Here is a 19666-nt window from a genome sequence, read left to right as displayed (position 1 = left end):
GAAATAGAAAGAAATAAAGAATCGGAATGTCATTTCACATATTTAGATGAAAATATCACAATTTATTTCTTTGAAAATTATTAAGATGTTCTTGGTACAGATAATAAACAGTAAAAAAAAAAGAAGTATTATTTACTGGAATCTTCAGCACAATTTAACAATATGGCATTGTGATGTATAACATGGTTATTTTGACTCCTGGTCCAGATTGAGAGAGAGGAAACCCTCCTACCAAACAGCAACAGAAGATCTTTTACAAAGATAAAGTTTGTTTTGTTTAACAACACTACTAGAGCACATTGATTAATTAATTAATCATCACTATTAAATGTTAAATATTTGGTCATTCTTACATATAGTCATCAGAGGAAACTCGCTACATTTTTCCCCATTAGCAGCAAGGGATCTTTTATATGCTCTTTCCCACAGGCAGGCAGGCAAGCACATACCATGGCCTTTGATCAGTTGTGGTGCACTGGTTTGAATGAGAAAACCTAATCAGTTGAATGGATCCACAGAGATGGTTCGATCCTGCGATGCAAGCACCTCAGGCGGGCACTAAACTGACTGAGCTATCTCCTGCCCCGAGATCTTTTATATATAGTTTACTATAGACAAGACAGTACATACCACAGACTTTGCCATTAACCTTCTGACTACTGCAAGCAAGATATCTTGCCCGACGTGTTGACATACTGTACACTGTACATTGTATACAGTACATTCCCCAATTCATATTGGGATATGAATCATAGTTTGCTTTTAAAAGAAAATTCTGGTCAGAAAGCCACTGTTATTGGGAATAATGGATATAAATATTGGACAGCTGGCCACAAATGCACATAAGTAAATGCGACTTTTTCAATTTTTTGCCAAATTTTAATCAACATTAACTGATCTAAAATATATTTTTTTTAAATCACGAAAATAATACTTACCGATTCAAATATGAACTTTATTTTATGTATCTATAAAACATTTAAGTGAATATATGTGAGTAAAAATTATAAACTTGTATCCACCCAACGAGGCTTTTGTCAAAAATTAATCCAGTAGTCTAAAGGTTAAAGTTACAAGGCACTGGTTAGGACAAGATAAAAAGAAATCTTGACAAATGTATTTAGAGCAACTGATTCTAAGACCTATCACACATCATGCAAGAGCTATAACAAAACTGTTCCCGTTCTATGTCGACACGCTATTTTAACAGTGTTGGTCAAAGTTCTTATCACTGACAAAAATACAAGTAAAGGGTTAAAACATTACCTGGATAGGCGATGGATTTTCAAATCCTTGTTTGTCTATCTGATCCAGAATCTCAGCTGAAAAATAAATTATCACAAGTGAACTAAAAAGTAAATATTAAATAATAATACTAAGGCCCTTGTAAATTAAATGAAAGATTTGCATCTAAATTTTTTGGGGAGATGAAATTTAACTTTTTATTTTCAGGTAATTTCGAAATACTGTACATAAGCAAAACATTTTAATTTTTGTCAATGAAAAAACAAGGTTGGGTCTTTATTCTCAGGGCAGGCTGGGATGAAAATTGTGGTTTTATTTTATAATGGTTTACAAGAGATATGGTATGGACACTGTCAATATGTGTGCAGGAAAAAAAAGGAAAGGAATATTTAAGAATTTCCCAGTACTTGTTTAATCAGTACCAATTAGATGTTTAACATGGTGATTTTGTAATACTCCTACTGAAGAATGAGAAAACAACCTGATGCCACAACTCATTTGTAATACTCCTACTGAAGAATGAGAAAACAACCTGATGCCACAACTCATTTGGATTATCACTGTAATGTGTTTTCTTTTTATACATTTTACAATGAAATAACATGCTACAGATTTTTAAAAACTTGAAGAAAAAGGTTCTTGTGCATCAAACAAAATAGTCTCAAACCAACTGTAAAGTTGGCAAATGTTTAAAATTTATGGCTAGTGTTAATACATCATAATTGTGCAAATTGTCGGTTTACGGATGACTTATAAATAATTTCTTGAATTTTTTTTAATTTTCATTCAATTATGTTCAATTGCATTGAAATTTTTGTCCATGAGTACATAAAAGATGGGAGATAACCCAATAGGTTCACTGCAGCAGGCCAATCCTACATCTCAGTGGGACACTCTACAAATTTATGAAAAGTTTCTTTTGTTTAATGACACCACTAGAGCACATTGCTTTATTACCGGCTATTGGATGTCAAACATTTGGTAATTTTGACATATGGTCTCAAAGAGGAAACCCACTACATTTTTTCATTAGTAGCAGATCTTTTATATGCACCATTCCATAGACAGGATAACACATACCACAGCCTTTGATAAACCAGTCATGGAACGAGAAATAGCCCCATGGTCCCACCGATGGCACTTTTACCACTGAGGTATGTCCCGCCACACAAATTTATGCAATACTGATTAATACAATATGACCCAATGTAAATATTATAAATAAAAACAGAAGGTTTTCTACATACGATAGTGAAAAAAAGCTTCTTCAAAGGTTCGACATGGATTGGGGACTCGTTTCTCACCACCGTCTACAATGATGTTATTGCTTTCCTTCCTAAAAAAACATATTGAAGAGAACTGGTTATCAGTAAGGATTACAACTATGTAGGAACTGCAAGTGTAATACATACAGTAATTTTTAAGACTTAATCATCAAGTTGGTATAAAAATTGTATTTTGATATGTTTTTTAATAAATTACACCTGGTTATATCACTCTCTCTCCCCATCACTCCCCTGAGACTAGTTCAAGGAGAGTAATTTTTAGCTCGATTTACCATGTCAGTTTCTAAGTTATTATCCATATGGTTCAACATAACCGAGTTAATAATAATCATACGAGCACACGTGTAATAACAAGTGTAATGACATTATTTTGGGAAGCGACGTCATAACATGACGTTGCTTCCCAGTCCTAGCTCAGACTGCATTTGAAATATGACGTCATTTCATCGTCACCTTCTAGTTGTGGCTGAAACATTTAGAGTTGGGTCTTGTTATTCATAAAGAAAACAACAATAATAATATGGATAATAAAGAAATTATTACACTCGCGTGTGAGTCTCTCACTCAGGCAATACACAAATCTTGACACTCGTTTCGTAAAATCAGTACCACACACAAGCTCGTATAATAATTTTCTTGTATCAATATGGTAATATCGTAAATGGCTCCCCATAATCTTACTTAGGGGAGCAATTAATCACTCCCCATAAAAACATTTCACGTCTGATAATTCAAATACAATGGCAAGTCTTTCAGCTAGAATCCCAACAAACAGATTAAAGAATTTCTACTAAGAATGATAACTCTGACCTGAACTGGTGCACCTCCTCTGGATACATATTGGCCACATTCGGATCCTCAATGTAGAAGTCCTTTTTGATTGGAGGTAAACCTAAATACAATTTAAAAAATTAAGAGAAATAGTAACTGCTTACACCTGCCAAGGACTTAAATTAGTACAAGTGGCCATGTTTATGTACAAAATGGACACTTTTTATATAGAGGTTATTACCAGTTTTTTTCGGTATCATCAATATCATATATTAGGAATAAAAGTTGTATTATGCGAGCCTCTGGCGAGCATAATACATTATTTTTATTTCTAATATATGATATTGATAATACCGAAACACACGAGGGTAATAATCTCTTTATCATATTATCTCAAGCTTAATACATGTTTTGTAAACTGTACACGCAACTTTAATTATAGTCCGCCATTACTAGATAAGACAATGACATAAGAATATGTGGTGTGGTGTCTTTTTGAATGGAAATAAATTAGTGCATAACATTTTTTGTTTTCTGAACGCTGGATAGCTTTCAGTGTAAAATTGCTATTGAAATGTTTGACTATGAATGCATTTGTCAATTATGGAGTGTCACCCTAGTATGTTTGCTTAAATGTCAATAAACCTAGTACCGTGACTTCAATTAATTGACTCTTAAAGTATGTGATCTGAAAAATATCACATATGTTGATTGTACTGAAAATGTAAGATATTATATATATATAATTATATATTTTATTTATTTATTTATTTTCTTTTTCTTTTGACTTTACCTTCAAACTTTTTCTTTTCATTGATTTCCTTTTCAGCCCGGATCATAGCCCAGTTGATTTTTGGTTTAGCTGGTTCAGCATCTGCAGTTTTAAAACATGTGTTTCATAACATAAGCCAGACACCACCAATATAAATACAACAATTTTTTTTTATTATCAAAAAAATATTCGTAAACCAAAAATGCTTTTCATAAAATGTTCATTTAATATATTTGGCATATGAAAACCAGTTTGGTTACCAGGCACTAATAAAAAAAATTAAAATAGAGGTGAAAACAATTTCTCCTAGTTCTGGATAAAACTGACAAAACAAACCTGCATCGCCATTAGAAATTTCACCATAGTTTTGGCTGCCAAATCCACGTCCTCTTCCAAAGCCCCCAGATCTTAAAGGTTGTGAAAATGAATCTTGAAGAAAAACATTATTATAGTCAATACTTGTTATTATAAGAGCTAAATATGAGAATGTCCATCAACCTAGTCATCAATTAATCAATACTTTTACAAAATAATGACATCATCACTCAATTTTAGCACCAAGAAAAATTGTTGCATTTTTGGGTAAAATATATATATTTTAAAATTCTGGAATACAAGGCCATGTCATGCTGCCACTTAAAGGGACATACCCTAGTTTTTAATCACTAAGGCATATTTTTTTACTATTATAGCCATTTTTGATAACTGAAATCATACTTTACTTAGATGTTATGGTTTAGATTATAAATTTCTGTATATTTGAAGTGATTTTGGTCTTCCTGGTGTTTTTAATATCACAAAATGCATTTATCGTATTTTTTAAAATGCACATGCGTCTAAAAAGTAACAGTTATGGAGTCGAGTTTTTGTCTATTTTTAGAGGGTATTTCACCATTTCAAAGTCACAGACTCGTGTTTCACTCAATTGTAACTTTATCCAAATGTGTTACAGGTTTGTAGATTAAATAATCATAGTGTTAATTTTCACGGGTTAAACTAGGGTCTGTCCCTTTAATGGAAAGAAAGGAATTCTAAACTACATATGAATTCTAACATATGATTATTTTGACACTTGGTCAAGCAAAAGAAGAAACCTGCTGTCATTACAAAGGCTACTTCCAACAACTGCAATGAATTTCTTATATGCATATTCCCATAGGCAGAGCAGCACATGCCATGGCATTTGATGTACTAGTAGTGGGGCATTGCATGGGAAGGAAAACAAATCAGAATCCACACAGTGCAATAATACCTCAGGTGAGCATTCTACCTCTCGGCTACATTCTGACCCAACACTTAAGGGAAATCCTTTTTTTCATATTTATGGAAGAATTTGTCCTGATCACAAAAATAAGTAACAGTAAAATAAAACATTCTGGTTTACCATCTTGTAAGATACAAAGAAAGATCAAGATCTTGATACTGTTGTGAGATCGCTCAACAAAAAGACTACCAACCTGTATCAGAGGACCCATTGGAAGTTTCATTGGAACTTTTGGCACCAAAACCACGCCCTCTCCCAAAGCCACCAGTTCTTGAAGATTGCGTAAAATCATCTTTTTAAATGAAGAAAATTATATCAGAAAATGTAGGGTATTATTAGTGTTCATAAAACCTAAATTTCTAATCTGTCCATATAAAATATGTACATCTACTATTGCAACCAAATAGGATAGGTTACACTAATTGCTCAACAGTTACTGGATTAAAATACTCAGCAGGGTAGATATAAAACTGCACACTCATCCACAATACAGGGTTTCAAAATACAACAATAGGGTTTCACATGTGTATTCTGTTATCATATTTATTTAATTCTAGTGATGAAATAATATTCTCAAAACTAAAGTTTACCATGTAGTAAAACAAAAGATTAAAAGTTTATTTCTGTACATTATACACTGTCTTGCAGATATCAACAGTCAACCGTAATATACTGTTGCTAAGAGAATATAGATATAATTTTTCCAGAAAGATTTCTTTGAAATTTGATAATACATAAACTGTCCTGTGCTACTGGCACCTCAAACAAGGGAATTTGCTGGAAATAAATTTGAACATTATCATGAGGTTCTAAGGTTAGGCGTGTATTTATTTTCTCACCTGTTTGTTTTGGACCATTTCCTGAACAGTTGCGTGAAATGTGTCCTTCCTCTCCACACTTGTAGCATGATCGACTTCCTCCACCTCCACCTAGAAACATAAAAATGCACTTTGATCATGTAGAAAAGTGTAGCAGGGAGCGTGACATGGCTCAGTGGTAAAGCTCTCATCTGATGCACGGTTGGTCAGGGATCGATCCCCATTGATGAACTCATTAGGTAATTTATTTTTCGAGCCAATGCACCATGACTGATGCATCAAAGGCCGTGATATGAGTTATCTTGTCTGTGGGATGATGCATATAAAAGATATCTTGCTACTAATGGAAAAATGTAGCAGGTTTCCTCTCTAAGACAATGTCAGAATTACCCGATGTGTGACATCCAATAGCTGATGATTAATAAATCAATGTGTTTTAGTGTCGTCGAAAAAAAAGAAAAAAGAAAAGAAAAGTAACATGACCGTTTTGCTAACTCGTAACATGGTATGTAGTGCTGTGGATGAGCTTCAGACTGAAATACGGTAGGCAATAATTGGTCTTAGTGAACACATTGTATTATTTAGGTTTCAACCAGCATTCAAAATATACTCAACTCCACTACAAGCACAGTCCAATTTTATTTGTTATTGTTATTTAGTGAGGTTGCTACAAAACACACAACAACCCAAACCCTTGCATAATATTTTAGTTATTTACTGCCAAAAAGAATACATCCAGTTATAGAACAAGAGTCCTGATGAGGTACATGACACGCCCGTCAGGAGTTTGATGGAAAACCATAGATATTAAGAATATGTTACAGGTATGATTCAATTCTAATTATATGAATACAGACAAATTATTTGATATATTTGATCTAGTATGTGAGACACCACCATCCCAAGTTGTTCCTACATGTGAGGTTTGATGGTCCTGTATGCAAGATATGGTCCGGATAACAAAAAGTTAACAGATGGACGGCGGACGGATGGACAGACACCATACCATAATATGACCCATCACAGACGGGCATATAAACATCAGTTAAATGTATTATTTTTCTCCTCATATTCTTACACTTACTATAAATCTGTCTGGTGTATTTTCAATTGGAGTTCATAACATATCAATAATCATGATCATGGTATGTGAGAAAAAGTGGAGTTAGTTCTGTTTAAACAGTGCCAAGAAGCAGGTGACAAAATAAGCTGACACTAACCTCGGTCATCACTGCTGCTTCCTTTAGTACAGTCACGTGAGATGTGACCCTCTTCCCCACACTTGTAACACGCTCTTCCTCCACCTCCCCCACCTGAAATACAGCAAACAAGAATCTTAATATTATTATTATTATATTATCTTTATGATAATTAAACATTTTAAATGTGAAATTAAACAAAGATACATTGTAGAAAAACATATACACTTCATTAACAGTATCAATAAATTCTTTACTAAGTGGTCCATGTACCATTCTCTTTTTGAAAACATAACTTGATAATTTATGTATTCGGTTATTTATTTATTTATTTATAAGTTTGTTACACCCTTTTTTCCCCCACCACCAACAGTTCATAAGTTAAAACATAAATGTTAGTAAAATAGGATCGCAGTATCTCAAGAACTTTGTAAGACTGCATAGGAAATTAATAATATTTCTTAAATTACCACATATATGAAATATAAAGGGTTTTTTTTAGCAGTAACTACATTTGTATGTTTGCGTACATGCATATGTGAGTGAGTGAGTGTGTGAGTGTCAAAGTCCTTTCTGTTTTATTTCTTCTTTTTTTTCTTTTTCTTTTTTTTATTATTATTATTACTGTTTATTTATTATTTTATTTTTATTATTTTATTTATTTTATTATTATTACTATATTCTTTAAATTTTCTTATTTATTTTTTCATTATTTATTTATTTATACGTATTATTTTGATTCTCGTATTTAATCCCTCTTCTATAACCTATACTGACAGATTACATTTATAATCCATAGTGTTATTATTTGTCTTGTTTTGTTTACATAATTTGTATAGTTTACATATATTAATATGAAAGTTTACTTAAAATCTAATAATTATGTTGTGTACTGGTGCTGTCCACGACTCATGTTTTGTCTGCAGCATGAGTTGTCTGTCATGTAAATGAGGGATTGGAATAAATATTAAAAAAAAATAAAAAAATATCTTTATAATATAACAAAATTCCCAGACATTCCATAATCAAATAATACAAGAAGTTTATCTGTATAGTAAATTTCTACATTTGTGTGGGCAAGCAAAGTGACTGTGAAAGTAATGCAAACAATATAGAGCATGCTGATTTAAGTCGTCTGCTGTATTTACAGTAATATAAATTAGTTGCTAGTAGTATTTTCCACCTTCCCGATCATGTGAATTCTAAAATATCTAACATCTAAAATATGAATTCTTGGTCAATTTGAAAAACACAAAATTATTGGAATAATCTCCAATGTAACTTATTGTAAAACATAAATGCAAATGACATCAAAGTTAGTATTGGTACACATGATTTTTTAAATTCTACGTTAGCTTTATAATGTACATATATATGTGAAGCAGGGCTTCTAGATTATGGTAGCCCCACTCCCATGGCTAACGATATTCAATGTTGGGCTAGTAAACAACTAATATTACCATGCCAAACGGCTAGTGAAAACAAATGTTGTCAAATGCTGTATTTTAGTCTTATTTTTTAAATATGAATATCCTGTAACAAACTAACTCCAACACACACCCAATTTTAAGTGTGTTTAAGCGTCATCTCCCTCTTTAGGTGACATATCCGATTATTACTATTAATTAGAAATTTTTTATTTACTTAAAGTAAAGTAGGACTAGTGGATTTTTAATAGTGGCTAGTAAATTTCTTAAATTACTGATCCCATGGCTAGTGAAATTTATAAACATTCTAGAAGTCCTGTGCGAAGAAACAATTGATGCACATTACTTAGTACTAGTACACTTGATTTTTTAAATTCTAGGTTAGCTCTAGTAAATATATGTGAAGAAACAATTGATGCACATTACTTAGTACTAGTACACTTGATTTTTAAAATTCTAGGTTAGCTCTAGTAAATATATGTGAAGAAACAATTGATGCACATTACTTAGTACTAGTACACTTGATTTTTAAAATTCTAGGTTAGCTCTAGTAAATATATGTGAAGAAACAATTGATGCACATTACTTAGTACTAGTACACTTGATTTTTTAAATTCTAGGTTAGCTCTAGTAAATATATGTGAAGAAACAATTGATGCACATTACTTAGTACTAGTACACTTGATTTTTAAAATTCTAGGTTAGCTCTAGTAAATATATGTGAAGAAACAATTGATGCACATTACTTAGTACTAGTACACTTGATTTTTTAAATTCTAGGTTAGCTCTAGTAAATATATGTGAAGAAACAATTGATGCACATTACTTAGTACTAGTACACTTGATTTTTTAAATTCTAGGTTAGCTCTAGTAAATATATGTGAAGAAACAATTGATGCACATTACTTAGTACTAGTACACTTGATTTTTTAAATTCTAGGTTAGCTCTAGTAAATATATGTGAAGAAACAAGTGATGCACATTACTTAGTACTAGTACACTTGATTTTTTAAATTCTAGGTTAGCTCTAGTAAATATATGTGAAGAAACAAGTGATGCACATTACTTAGTACTAGTACACTTGATTTTTTAAATTCTAGGTTAGCTCTAGTAAATATATGTGAAGAAACAATTGATGCACATTACTTAGTACTAGTACACTTGATTTTTTAAATTCTAGGTTAGCTCTAGTAAATATATGTGAAGAAACAATTGATGCACATTACTTAGTACTAGTACACTTGATTTTTAAATTCTAGGTTAGCTCTAGTAAATATATGTGAAGAAACAATTGATGCACATTACTTAGTACTAGTACACTTGATTTTTTAAATTCTAGGTTAGCTCTAGTAAATATATGTGAAGAAACAATTGATGCACATTACTTAGTACTAGTACACTTGATTTTTAAAATTCTAGGTTAGCTCTAGTAAATATATGTGAAGAAACAATTGATGCACATTACTTAGTACTAGTACACTTGATTTTTTAAATTCTAGGTTAGCTCTAGTAAATATATGTGAAGAAACAATTGATGCACATTACTTAGTACTAGTACACTTGATTTTTTAAATTCTAGGTTAGCTCTAGTAAATATATGTGAAGAAACAATTGATGCACATTACTTAGTACTAGTACACTTGATTTTTAAAATTCTAGGTTAGCTCTAGTAAATATATGTGAAGAAACAATTGATGCACATTACTTAGTACTAGTACACTTGATTTTTAAAATTCTAGGTTAGCTCTAGTAAATATATGTGAAGAAACAAGTGATACATTTAACCAAAATATTATCAATCAACTGGAAACTTGTATTTTAAAGCCGCACACCCTAGTTCCATCCAGTGAAAATAAATTATAATTTGGTTAATCTACAAACCTGTAACACACTTAGATCACGTTTTTATCAAATGGAGTGAAAAAGCAGGTTTTATATCGATAAATACCATGGGAATCCCCATGTCCCAATTGCTTGAAATAATTTTGAAAGTTTGTATTCTGATGTCACCAGTAGATGTCGCTCGAAGCACAACAATGCCTACGTCACGACAAATTTCACAGACTTGGGGTGCGTTCTTTTCACCTCTCCTGGACATGTTCCAACTGTTCTGTCCTGGTTGTATCCCCTCTCCAGATATCGTAGGACTTAGCAAAATTATTGGTTTTAAGGGTTTGTAACGTTTTGTATTGAGATACTTACTTGTCTGAACTTTATTGTTACTGAAAATGTTCACGAACTGTGAAGAAAAACCTCACAAATGAACAACAACAAATCGGATGTTGATTGCGCGAACCGTGCACGAGAAAACAAACCGAACCAAAATGATAACGGTCACGTGGTATACCAACGTCTGTGACATTGAAATGGAAATATCCCGTCTAAAAATAGATTAGACCTTGTCTGCTCAACGTTTTTTTCTCAAACGTGCGTCCCGTTTTTCAGAAATACGAAAAATGCATTTTGTGGTATTACAAACACCAGGATTACCAGGATTACCAAAAAACACTTCAGGTGAATGGAAATGTATATTCTAAATAATAAACGGTAAGTAAAGTGCAATTGTATTTGTGAAAAAAATGGGTTTAATAGCGAAAAACAACGCCGTAATGGTTAACAACTAGCCGTAACTAGGGTGTGTCCCTTTAACAAATCTTTCTACAAATTTTAATTAATTCTGTTTTATTCACTCTAGCAACAAATTAATGACTTGTTAATCATGTAAATTTTAAAATAATTTTTGGTGAATTGATTGTTAAATGAACTTTAATTAATCCATTGTGATTTTGTGAACACCTAAAACTCCAGCTAACCTCGGTCATTGTTATATCCTTCTTTTGTACAGTCTCTTGATATGTGACCTTCTTCCCCACACTTGTAACACGATCTTCCACCACCTCCACCTGAAATACATGAAACAGCAATCAGTCATTACGCATCATAAGTCAGTACCACAACCTTATGAGATTTAAAAAATAAAATAAGACAGTTGACATTTGCTTTCTACACAATGACGAAGTGACTGCTGCCAATTCAATAATAAAAGCCATGTCATCGAGTGGAAGACTGAAGAAGGCTGTAATGGTGAATGGTTTTCTTCCTTATGTGTAACGTCAGTGAATACTAAACTGTAACAATACATATAATGCTATAATGCATTATAGGTAAGATTACATCACAAAAACAAATGACTGCGAGCGCTCGCCTTTCTGAACATGCCCCTGACATTACTATCGAAATGGGCCTACACAGACTACAGCTAGACAGAATTGTAGTAGTGTTGGTATAAAGTGCTCCTACTGACAGCAGCGAGTGGTAATTTCCCTATTAGCTCAATAGGTAGAGCGCTGGACTCTCGTATATCACAAGTCTTTGTGACTCTTAGTCTGTAGTTCGAATACCCTCAGAGAAGGTTGATTTTTCTGTTACATTTTGATATTTTACATTGCATTTCACATACACTATAATTTTAAAACAGTTTAGCTATAATTTATTCTTTCTACTTCTAATGGTATAAAGCTGTCTCTGATTTTGGTTTCTATTGTTTTCCTGTGTCTCTGGTATTGTCAGCTTCAGTTGTATTCACTCTCAACTCAGTTTTAAGTTTGTTTTGTTTTAACGACACCACTGGAGCACATTGATGAATTAATCATCGGCAATTGGATGTCAAACATTTGGTCATTCTGACACGAAGTCATCAGAGGAAACCTGCTACATTTTTCCTAACACACAGACAGGAAAGCACATACTACAGATTTTGACCAGTTGTGGTGCACAGGGCTCGACCTTAGGGGTAGCCTGGGATATTTTGGCTACCGATTTCTCACTCGGACTACCAGTTGTCTAACCCCTGTAGTCCGCCGGGCTACCAAAGGTTTTGGCATATCCAGTCACTCCACAACCAACAAGACATTTAATTCATCAGTGTGAAATTCCACCTTTTATGTGTGCGCTCTCTGCTGCCACGAGTCGTCTTAACTGTTAATTGCTCTCCGCGTCTGTCTCACAGGTGGTGGCTGCACAATATGATTTAGTAAAATAAAGGAGTATATTTGCCAGTTGTAGGATTTTTTTAACACAGCAGACTAATAAAAATGATTTGATGTAATTCAGTGGCCAGATATACAGGGTTCGTACGGGTCATGGAAAGTCATGGAATTTTGGTTCATGGATTATCTATTCGTACTTGTAGTCATTTTATGACAATCAACAACATGGCCCGTTGTTTTGACGCCTACTTATAACTAACGCCTTGTATGATCAAGACTATTTGCTGCTAGCTGAAGTCTAAACTAAACCATAACTCTATCGCAGTTTATTTCCTTCTAGGCTACCTATGCAAATCCACACATGGCGATCCCCTGTCTGGGATAATTTGCTTACGGCATATCCAAGTTTATTGTCATCAATAAAAAACGCTAATGTTTGGGAATAAAGGCAAGTTTTGTTAAAGATTCTTCAAAATAACACCTATTGAAGATAGTTACAGCCATTTTAAGTATTAAAATATGCAATATCAATCTTCAGAATGGTACGATTAGTAAACAGTTCTACACGTGAAAACCGTATGACATGTTTCAATACTACTGTGTAAGCCTTCATTTGAGATTAGGCCTAAACAAATTTAATAATAATAATAAAACACTATTGTGTGTTTCTGGAATCGTACCAAACAAGTTACTGTAGGTAGAATAGGTCGGGGTTTTTATTTTGTGGTGGTAACTAGATTTGTTTTTCATACCTTATTTACCCCCTCCTTTGAGGCCATTCTTACAAATATCTGTGTTGTTCATTTCCGACCAGTAGTTTAGGTAGGTAGGGAGTATTATTATTATTTATTTATTTTTGCTCCATACATATAATGACACATATGAGACACTTCATTCTGTCACATATTAATGTTGTAGTTTTTAATATTTCCCCCAGATTCTGTTTAATGATTAAGAACTAAAAACTTTATTGTTCATTAGGTGCTATCATGTAGTTTTAATAAGAGTATATTTCACAGTAGGCCTAAATGCTTACGATTTATAAAAACCCACCCTAAAACGTTTAAATAAAAATAAATGATTTTGCTTTTCTCTCTCTGTTTTCTTTTTCTTATATACGTTATGGGGCTACCAATTTTTACTAAGGGCGATTTTAGCCCTAAGATCACATCATGGAACGGGGCCCAGGACAGGTAGTCAGTTCAGTAACAAGCCCACCTATTGTTTATCTGGTCACTTGGTGTTCTCTAGAGTCAAAGACTTTTAAACATTCAAGCAAGACAGAGGTGCTTTTCTGCATTGCAAGTTGTTATATTCATCGAGTTCTGCACAATTAATACAACCAGCATCATTATTCAAACGACCTGACCCACAGTCGGGTTGTTGTGTGTGAATATGTTTTTATGACTTAGGAATCTTGACATCCCATCAGGCGATTCCTGAATAAAAGAACTTTAACCCAACTGAAGTCCCAGGTCATTTGCGATATTTTTACCAAAATCATTGGTTGATTTTTTTTTTAATGCATTTGTCAGCAATTTATTTTTACAAATTAATCCATGTCTATTATTTGACAAAAGCAAATTCGCCTTATATAGGGGACCTATAATTTTGCAATAGATATTTAGGGTTAACCTAAGGGGTTGGTTTATCCATGGAGTTGGCTAATACACGGAAATATATGGTAGATTCATGTCAATAAAATATGTAACAGACCAAGCACCATTTAACAATGCAATGTCTTATCGCTTTAAAGCTAAATATGTATTTAATGTTACTTTGTCTGATCCAGTTTATATTGTATGTATTTGAACCAATGTAAACAAAACCACTAACCTCTGCCACCACGCCTGCCAAAGTCGCCTCCACTTCTGAAACAAAAAGTATGTTCAGTTACCTCACGGTGCATGTAATGATTAAAAACCCTTCCATATAAACATTCCATAGTCAATAGCTTTAAAAAATTAATATGCATTTATTTTGAGTAGGAAAAATCCCAGATTTGTTTTGTTTAACGACACCACTGAAGCACATTGATTAATTAATCATCGGTTATTGGATGTCAAGCAATTGGTCATTCTAACACAAAGTCATCAGAGGAAACCCGCTACATTTTGCCTATGCAGAAAGGACATTTATAAATGGTATACCTGTACATAAGTTAAATTTTCACAATGGGCCCACCGACGGAGATAAATCATAGATCGGCTGTGCATAAAGGCAATTAATGTAAGACAAGCAACTCTTAAGATAGTTGGCTGCCTAATTCAGGCTACTTTGTGTAAAATTAGATAATTTATGAATGAATATTGTCTCTTGAGATAAGATGAAGCTCAAGTAGTTTTACCTGTATATAAAATAATACCCACCTGTTTTCATCTCCATTCCTGTAATTGGAACCTATAAAAACAACAAAAACTATTTAAAATAAATACTCCCTGACAAGTTGAAATAAAATTTAATTACCACATAACTACGCTGATAAATAGAGGTTATTACCAGAGTGTTTTTCGTTATCGGCCGGTCACGGTCATTGTCCAGTACAAATTTGTAACTTGTCAGTAACAATGTCGATTGCGCCAGTCACCATGTCCGAAACTCGCATTGTAGTAAAAGCCGGCTGTTTTGGAGTCGAATACACTTAATGCACCGATTAAAAAAAAAATTGATTACGCATGAAAAAACACAAATGTGTACCAGTGGGATTCGCACCGGTTCGCGGGGCACTTGACAGTCCAACACGAAGTTCATCTACAGTCCGCGTACCTGTTTAGTAGGATTTTTCATAGTCTCGATTTTGCGGGAACTGACATTGTAAAAAGTGATGTCACGCATATTAGTAATTGACCTTTCGTACTTAGCGTATACTTCCTGTGGCGTTTTCGTTTAAAGTTTGCAATTCAAATTGCCTCGTGGTTAACAATTAAAGGATGTTGAACAAAATAACTTCAGTTTTTGCTGTAAAAGAACAGACAGGTACCGGTAATGACAAATCAACTGTCCCTGTTCCCAGTATCCACGGAGGGCAGCCGCTGATTAAATGGTTCCCCAAAAATTCCCAAACGAATATCCCGCAGAGTAGTATCTTAAAATCTAGCACTGAACTAAAATTGCAAAAGGAGGATTTAGTTAAAACAAATGCCTCTTTGTGGCTACAGTTTGAAGAAAACACCAAAAGACGACGTTACACTTGTGACGTGCTCGCTCTGCAAATTTTTAAAAAAAGAAATGCAGTATAATCACGATTTTTCGGACGCATAGATCAAAGGGTCCACAAATCTGCGTGTGTCAAATGTTAAAGGTCACTCGGCAACCAAAAATATAGAATATTACCACAAACAAGACACTGATGACATTGAAAAAAATGGACGAGTCTGAGTTAGATCATCATGAATCTGAAAGTTCAACACAAAGTGATAGTGACGACAGTTTCATGTGTTTCTTAAGACCTATTCTAACCGGCCGCGAGCGATTATTTTAGAAATCATTGATTTCCATTGCTGCATCCTAACTGTATGCGCATGACGCAACACATTTATCTGTCGTGTCGCACGCGTGCGGTTAGAATACGGCAATTGAAATCCATGATTTCTAAAATAATCGCTCATGTAGCTCACGGCTGGTTAGGATACAGCTTTACCAGAGGACTTATATTAATGCATCACAGACTAGTAAGTACATAACAATAATAAATGTCATCATTTGGTGACTATTGCCTTAATTGCTGCATTGGTTATTTAGTAATTAAATATATCAATTATTAAACTGTTAACAACATAAAACATAATTTATTTCATTTTTATTTACAATGTTTTGTGACAGGTACAATTTCTTTTATGTCAGGCACAAATTGATTGGTGCAGGACATTGTGTCAGGTACACCAATTTTTTTTATTTCAAGGTTTGTGTTAGGAATAAAAATTGTGTTATGCGAGCCTCTGGCGAGCATAATACATTTTGTATTCCTAATATATGATATTGACTATACCGAAATACATGAGGGTAATAATAGCTCAAGCTTAATACAACATGTTTTTGTAAACTGTACACGCAACTTTAATTCCAGTCTGCCATTACTTGATATTCAAATGACATAAGAATATGTGGTGCAGTGTATTTTTGAATGGAAATGACGTCAAACTCGAATGATGTCATTTTGGATGTCCTTACATCAAAATAAAGTTATGCCTAACGTTTTTTGTTTTCTGAATGCTGGACAGCTTTCAGTGTCAAATTGCCATTGAAATGTTTTTATTTGATGACTATGAATGCATACGTCAATCATGGAGTGCCACCCAAGTAGGTTTGCTTAAATGTCCATAAACCTAGTGCCGAGACCTCGACTAATTTACATCTAATTTGCAAAGTTACCAAATTCTTAAAGTATATGATCTGAAAAATATCACATACTTTGATTGCACTGAAAATGTAAGATATTATATGATAAATTATAATGAGTAAAGTTTCATGTCTGACAACATACCTGTACCTTATGTGGGTATATTTGGTCATTTTAATTAGTTCATATTGATAAGTTCTTAAAACCCAGAAATAAGTTAATATCAATAAAGAAAGTATCATGAAATTCAATAATTGTAACTTGTCTTTATAAATACATGAACATTGAAATCAGTTGAGTTTACAACTTTTCTAAAACATAAAAACTAAACTTTAGTTAAGTCACAGACCCTAGTTTCAACTTGTGAAAATGGACACTAAATTTGGTTATCTGCAAACATGTAAAATATCTATATAAAGTTACAAGGATCTGTGACATTAAAACAGGGAAATATCCTCTAAAAATAGACTAGAGCTCATCTCCATAACCATTACTTCTCAGATATGTGTGTTTATAAAAATAACAACAATGCATTTCATAATACACTAAAACTCCTCTAAACCGGACACCCTCTGGTCCATGTAAAAACTCCAGTTTTAAGAGGTATCTGGATTATCAAGGTTCTCTTCTGCACAGAGTTTTAAAAAGGGACCATAGAAAAACGTCCGGTTTTTAGGGAATTCCGGTTTACAGAGGGTCCGATTTTGAGAGGTTTCACTGTACTAGAATGATCAGAAACACTTCAGATATATACAGAAATGGATAATCCAAACAATACAATCCAACAAATTATGTCCAATCAGGGGTTCAAAAATGCCATCGCCCGACGCCCGTGCCAAGTGGAATTTTCATGCCAGGCAAGTAATTATGTTAACTTCATATGCCCGATGACAAGTGACTAATGTAACACCTAAAAACTTTTTAAAATTTTGTTACAAATCTCGGTAAAACTTACAGCTTATATAAAAATAAAGTATACATGCCTTGTGTGTGCAATCATAATGTTTAATCCTTGCAAACATGGTAAATGAGGTGGGATACAGTTTATAAATTTGTCATATTCAAATTAAATTAGACGTTAACGTGGTTCCGGAATCTGCTCTTTGCAAATAAACGGGGCCTAAAGTAAGTTTATAATTTCTGAGTTCACTTGAATAGAGCCTAAATATTATGAACTGTATTCTTATAAAAGTTGCAAGACATTTTAGTTTAGATATAATAAACCTTGTAGCAGAACATACTTAATGGTTTTTTAGTACTTTACAAATGTAAATCTACGTTCGTGTAAAATGAACAGGTAAGGTAAAGTTATATTTCATTAGCCCTACGTCATAATCATGATGGTGCGATGCCCTCTAAGCATACATGATTTTTGTTCTGCTTTATTAATAGTTTTTAACAAATAAATTATGCTCAAGAAGTTAAAAATACAAGGCTGCAATCGATGTAAGCCCAGGGAGGCTGTTGTTTACCAAGCCTGCACTATTTAAAAATATTTGAAAAGTAACAGAGCTCATGTTTACTTTGAGCCCAGCCACGGCTGTTTGCGAGAGACTTTTTTCAGTTATTAACAGGGTAAAAACACCCCAGAGAAGTGTATTGAGGCACAAAATGTTAAATAATATACACACAATAATGATGCATGGACCAAAATCCCTAAACATTTTTGAACCAATGCCAGCCATAAAAGAATGGCTCACGAGTGGAAAGGGATCTCACAACATCTACGTCCATACAAGTGGTCACTAAGGCATACATCAACACAATAATTATATTTAGATGAACAAGTGGACACTACCAAACAAATAACAAAGTTTAAATCAACAAATGGACACTATTTAAAAAATAAAGTTTAAATCAACAAATAGAGAAGAGAGACATATATATTTAGTACTTCCTAGGTAAGTGGTGTAACCTATTGGCAAAATTCTTTATTTGTGCAATTAAACCAATTACTTTCAAGATTATTACACTATTAAAGGCATACTGTCACGGATTTAAGGACCTTATTTCTCTTAAAATGGATAATAAATAAAAAATACATTAATTGTTGGAAACCAAAGCTAGATATTGCATCACCTGAACTGAACCATGATGGAGTGAAATCCATGTCAACCCACTCGGTAATTTTAGTTTTTGAATTATGGACCATTGCCATAATTCAATTTTTTTTACAAAATATCATTCATTAATGGAGTATGGTGGTTATGAAAATGGTTGAGTAAAGTACATTTAGGGACAAATCAAATAATGTTTGTTCAGGTAATACTTTGTTAGACCAGTAAATAGGTCAGTGGTCTGTGACAATATGCCTTTAAGCACTGTATTAAATTAAATAGGAGTAACACAATTGGTTACCTTAAGAAGTATGGGCAAGTGGAAAAATATATGGGGCAAGTGAATATCTGATTGGCACTTGCCCTGTGGCAAGTAATTTTTTTTTTAATTTTTGAACCCCTGCCAATTTTAATTATCCAAAATGGCTAATAGTGAATAGTATGCAGTACTGTTTAAAAATCTAGGGTCTGTCAATTTAATCTTAGAAAATAAAAACAT

General features: G+C 33.2%; 1 protein-coding gene across 1 annotated transcript in view; it reads right to left on the bottom strand.

Moving 5' to 3' along the window:
* Positions 1-19666, bottom strand: part of LOC121375288 (probable ATP-dependent RNA helicase DDX43) — a 47455-nt gene that overhangs the window by 19543 nt on the left and 8246 nt on the right. Inside the window, exons 5-15 of the mRNA XM_041502663.1 lie at positions 15141-15171; positions 14608-14642; positions 11596-11685; positions 7377-7469; positions 6178-6267; positions 5532-5630; positions 4411-4503; positions 4096-4176; positions 3342-3423; positions 2493-2581; positions 1267-1322 (exon numbers count right to left, since the gene is read on the bottom strand). Of these exons, the coding sequence (XP_041358597.1) occupies positions 1267-1322; positions 2493-2581; positions 3342-3423; positions 4096-4176; positions 4411-4503; positions 5532-5630; positions 6178-6267; positions 7377-7469; positions 11596-11685; positions 14608-14642; positions 15141-15171 (839 nt within the window). The remainder of the gene's footprint in view (positions 1-1266; positions 1323-2492; positions 2582-3341; positions 3424-4095; positions 4177-4410; positions 4504-5531; positions 5631-6177; positions 6268-7376; positions 7470-11595; positions 11686-14607; positions 14643-15140; positions 15172-19666) is intronic.

The sequence above is a fragment of the Gigantopelta aegis genome, chromosome 6 (genome assembly GCF_016097555.1).
Source record: "Gigantopelta aegis isolate Gae_Host chromosome 6, Gae_host_genome, whole genome shotgun sequence".
NCBI lineage: Eukaryota > Metazoa > Mollusca > Gastropoda > Neomphalida > Peltospiridae > Gigantopelta > Gigantopelta aegis.
This window is presented reverse-complemented; position numbering and strand designations above follow the sequence as displayed.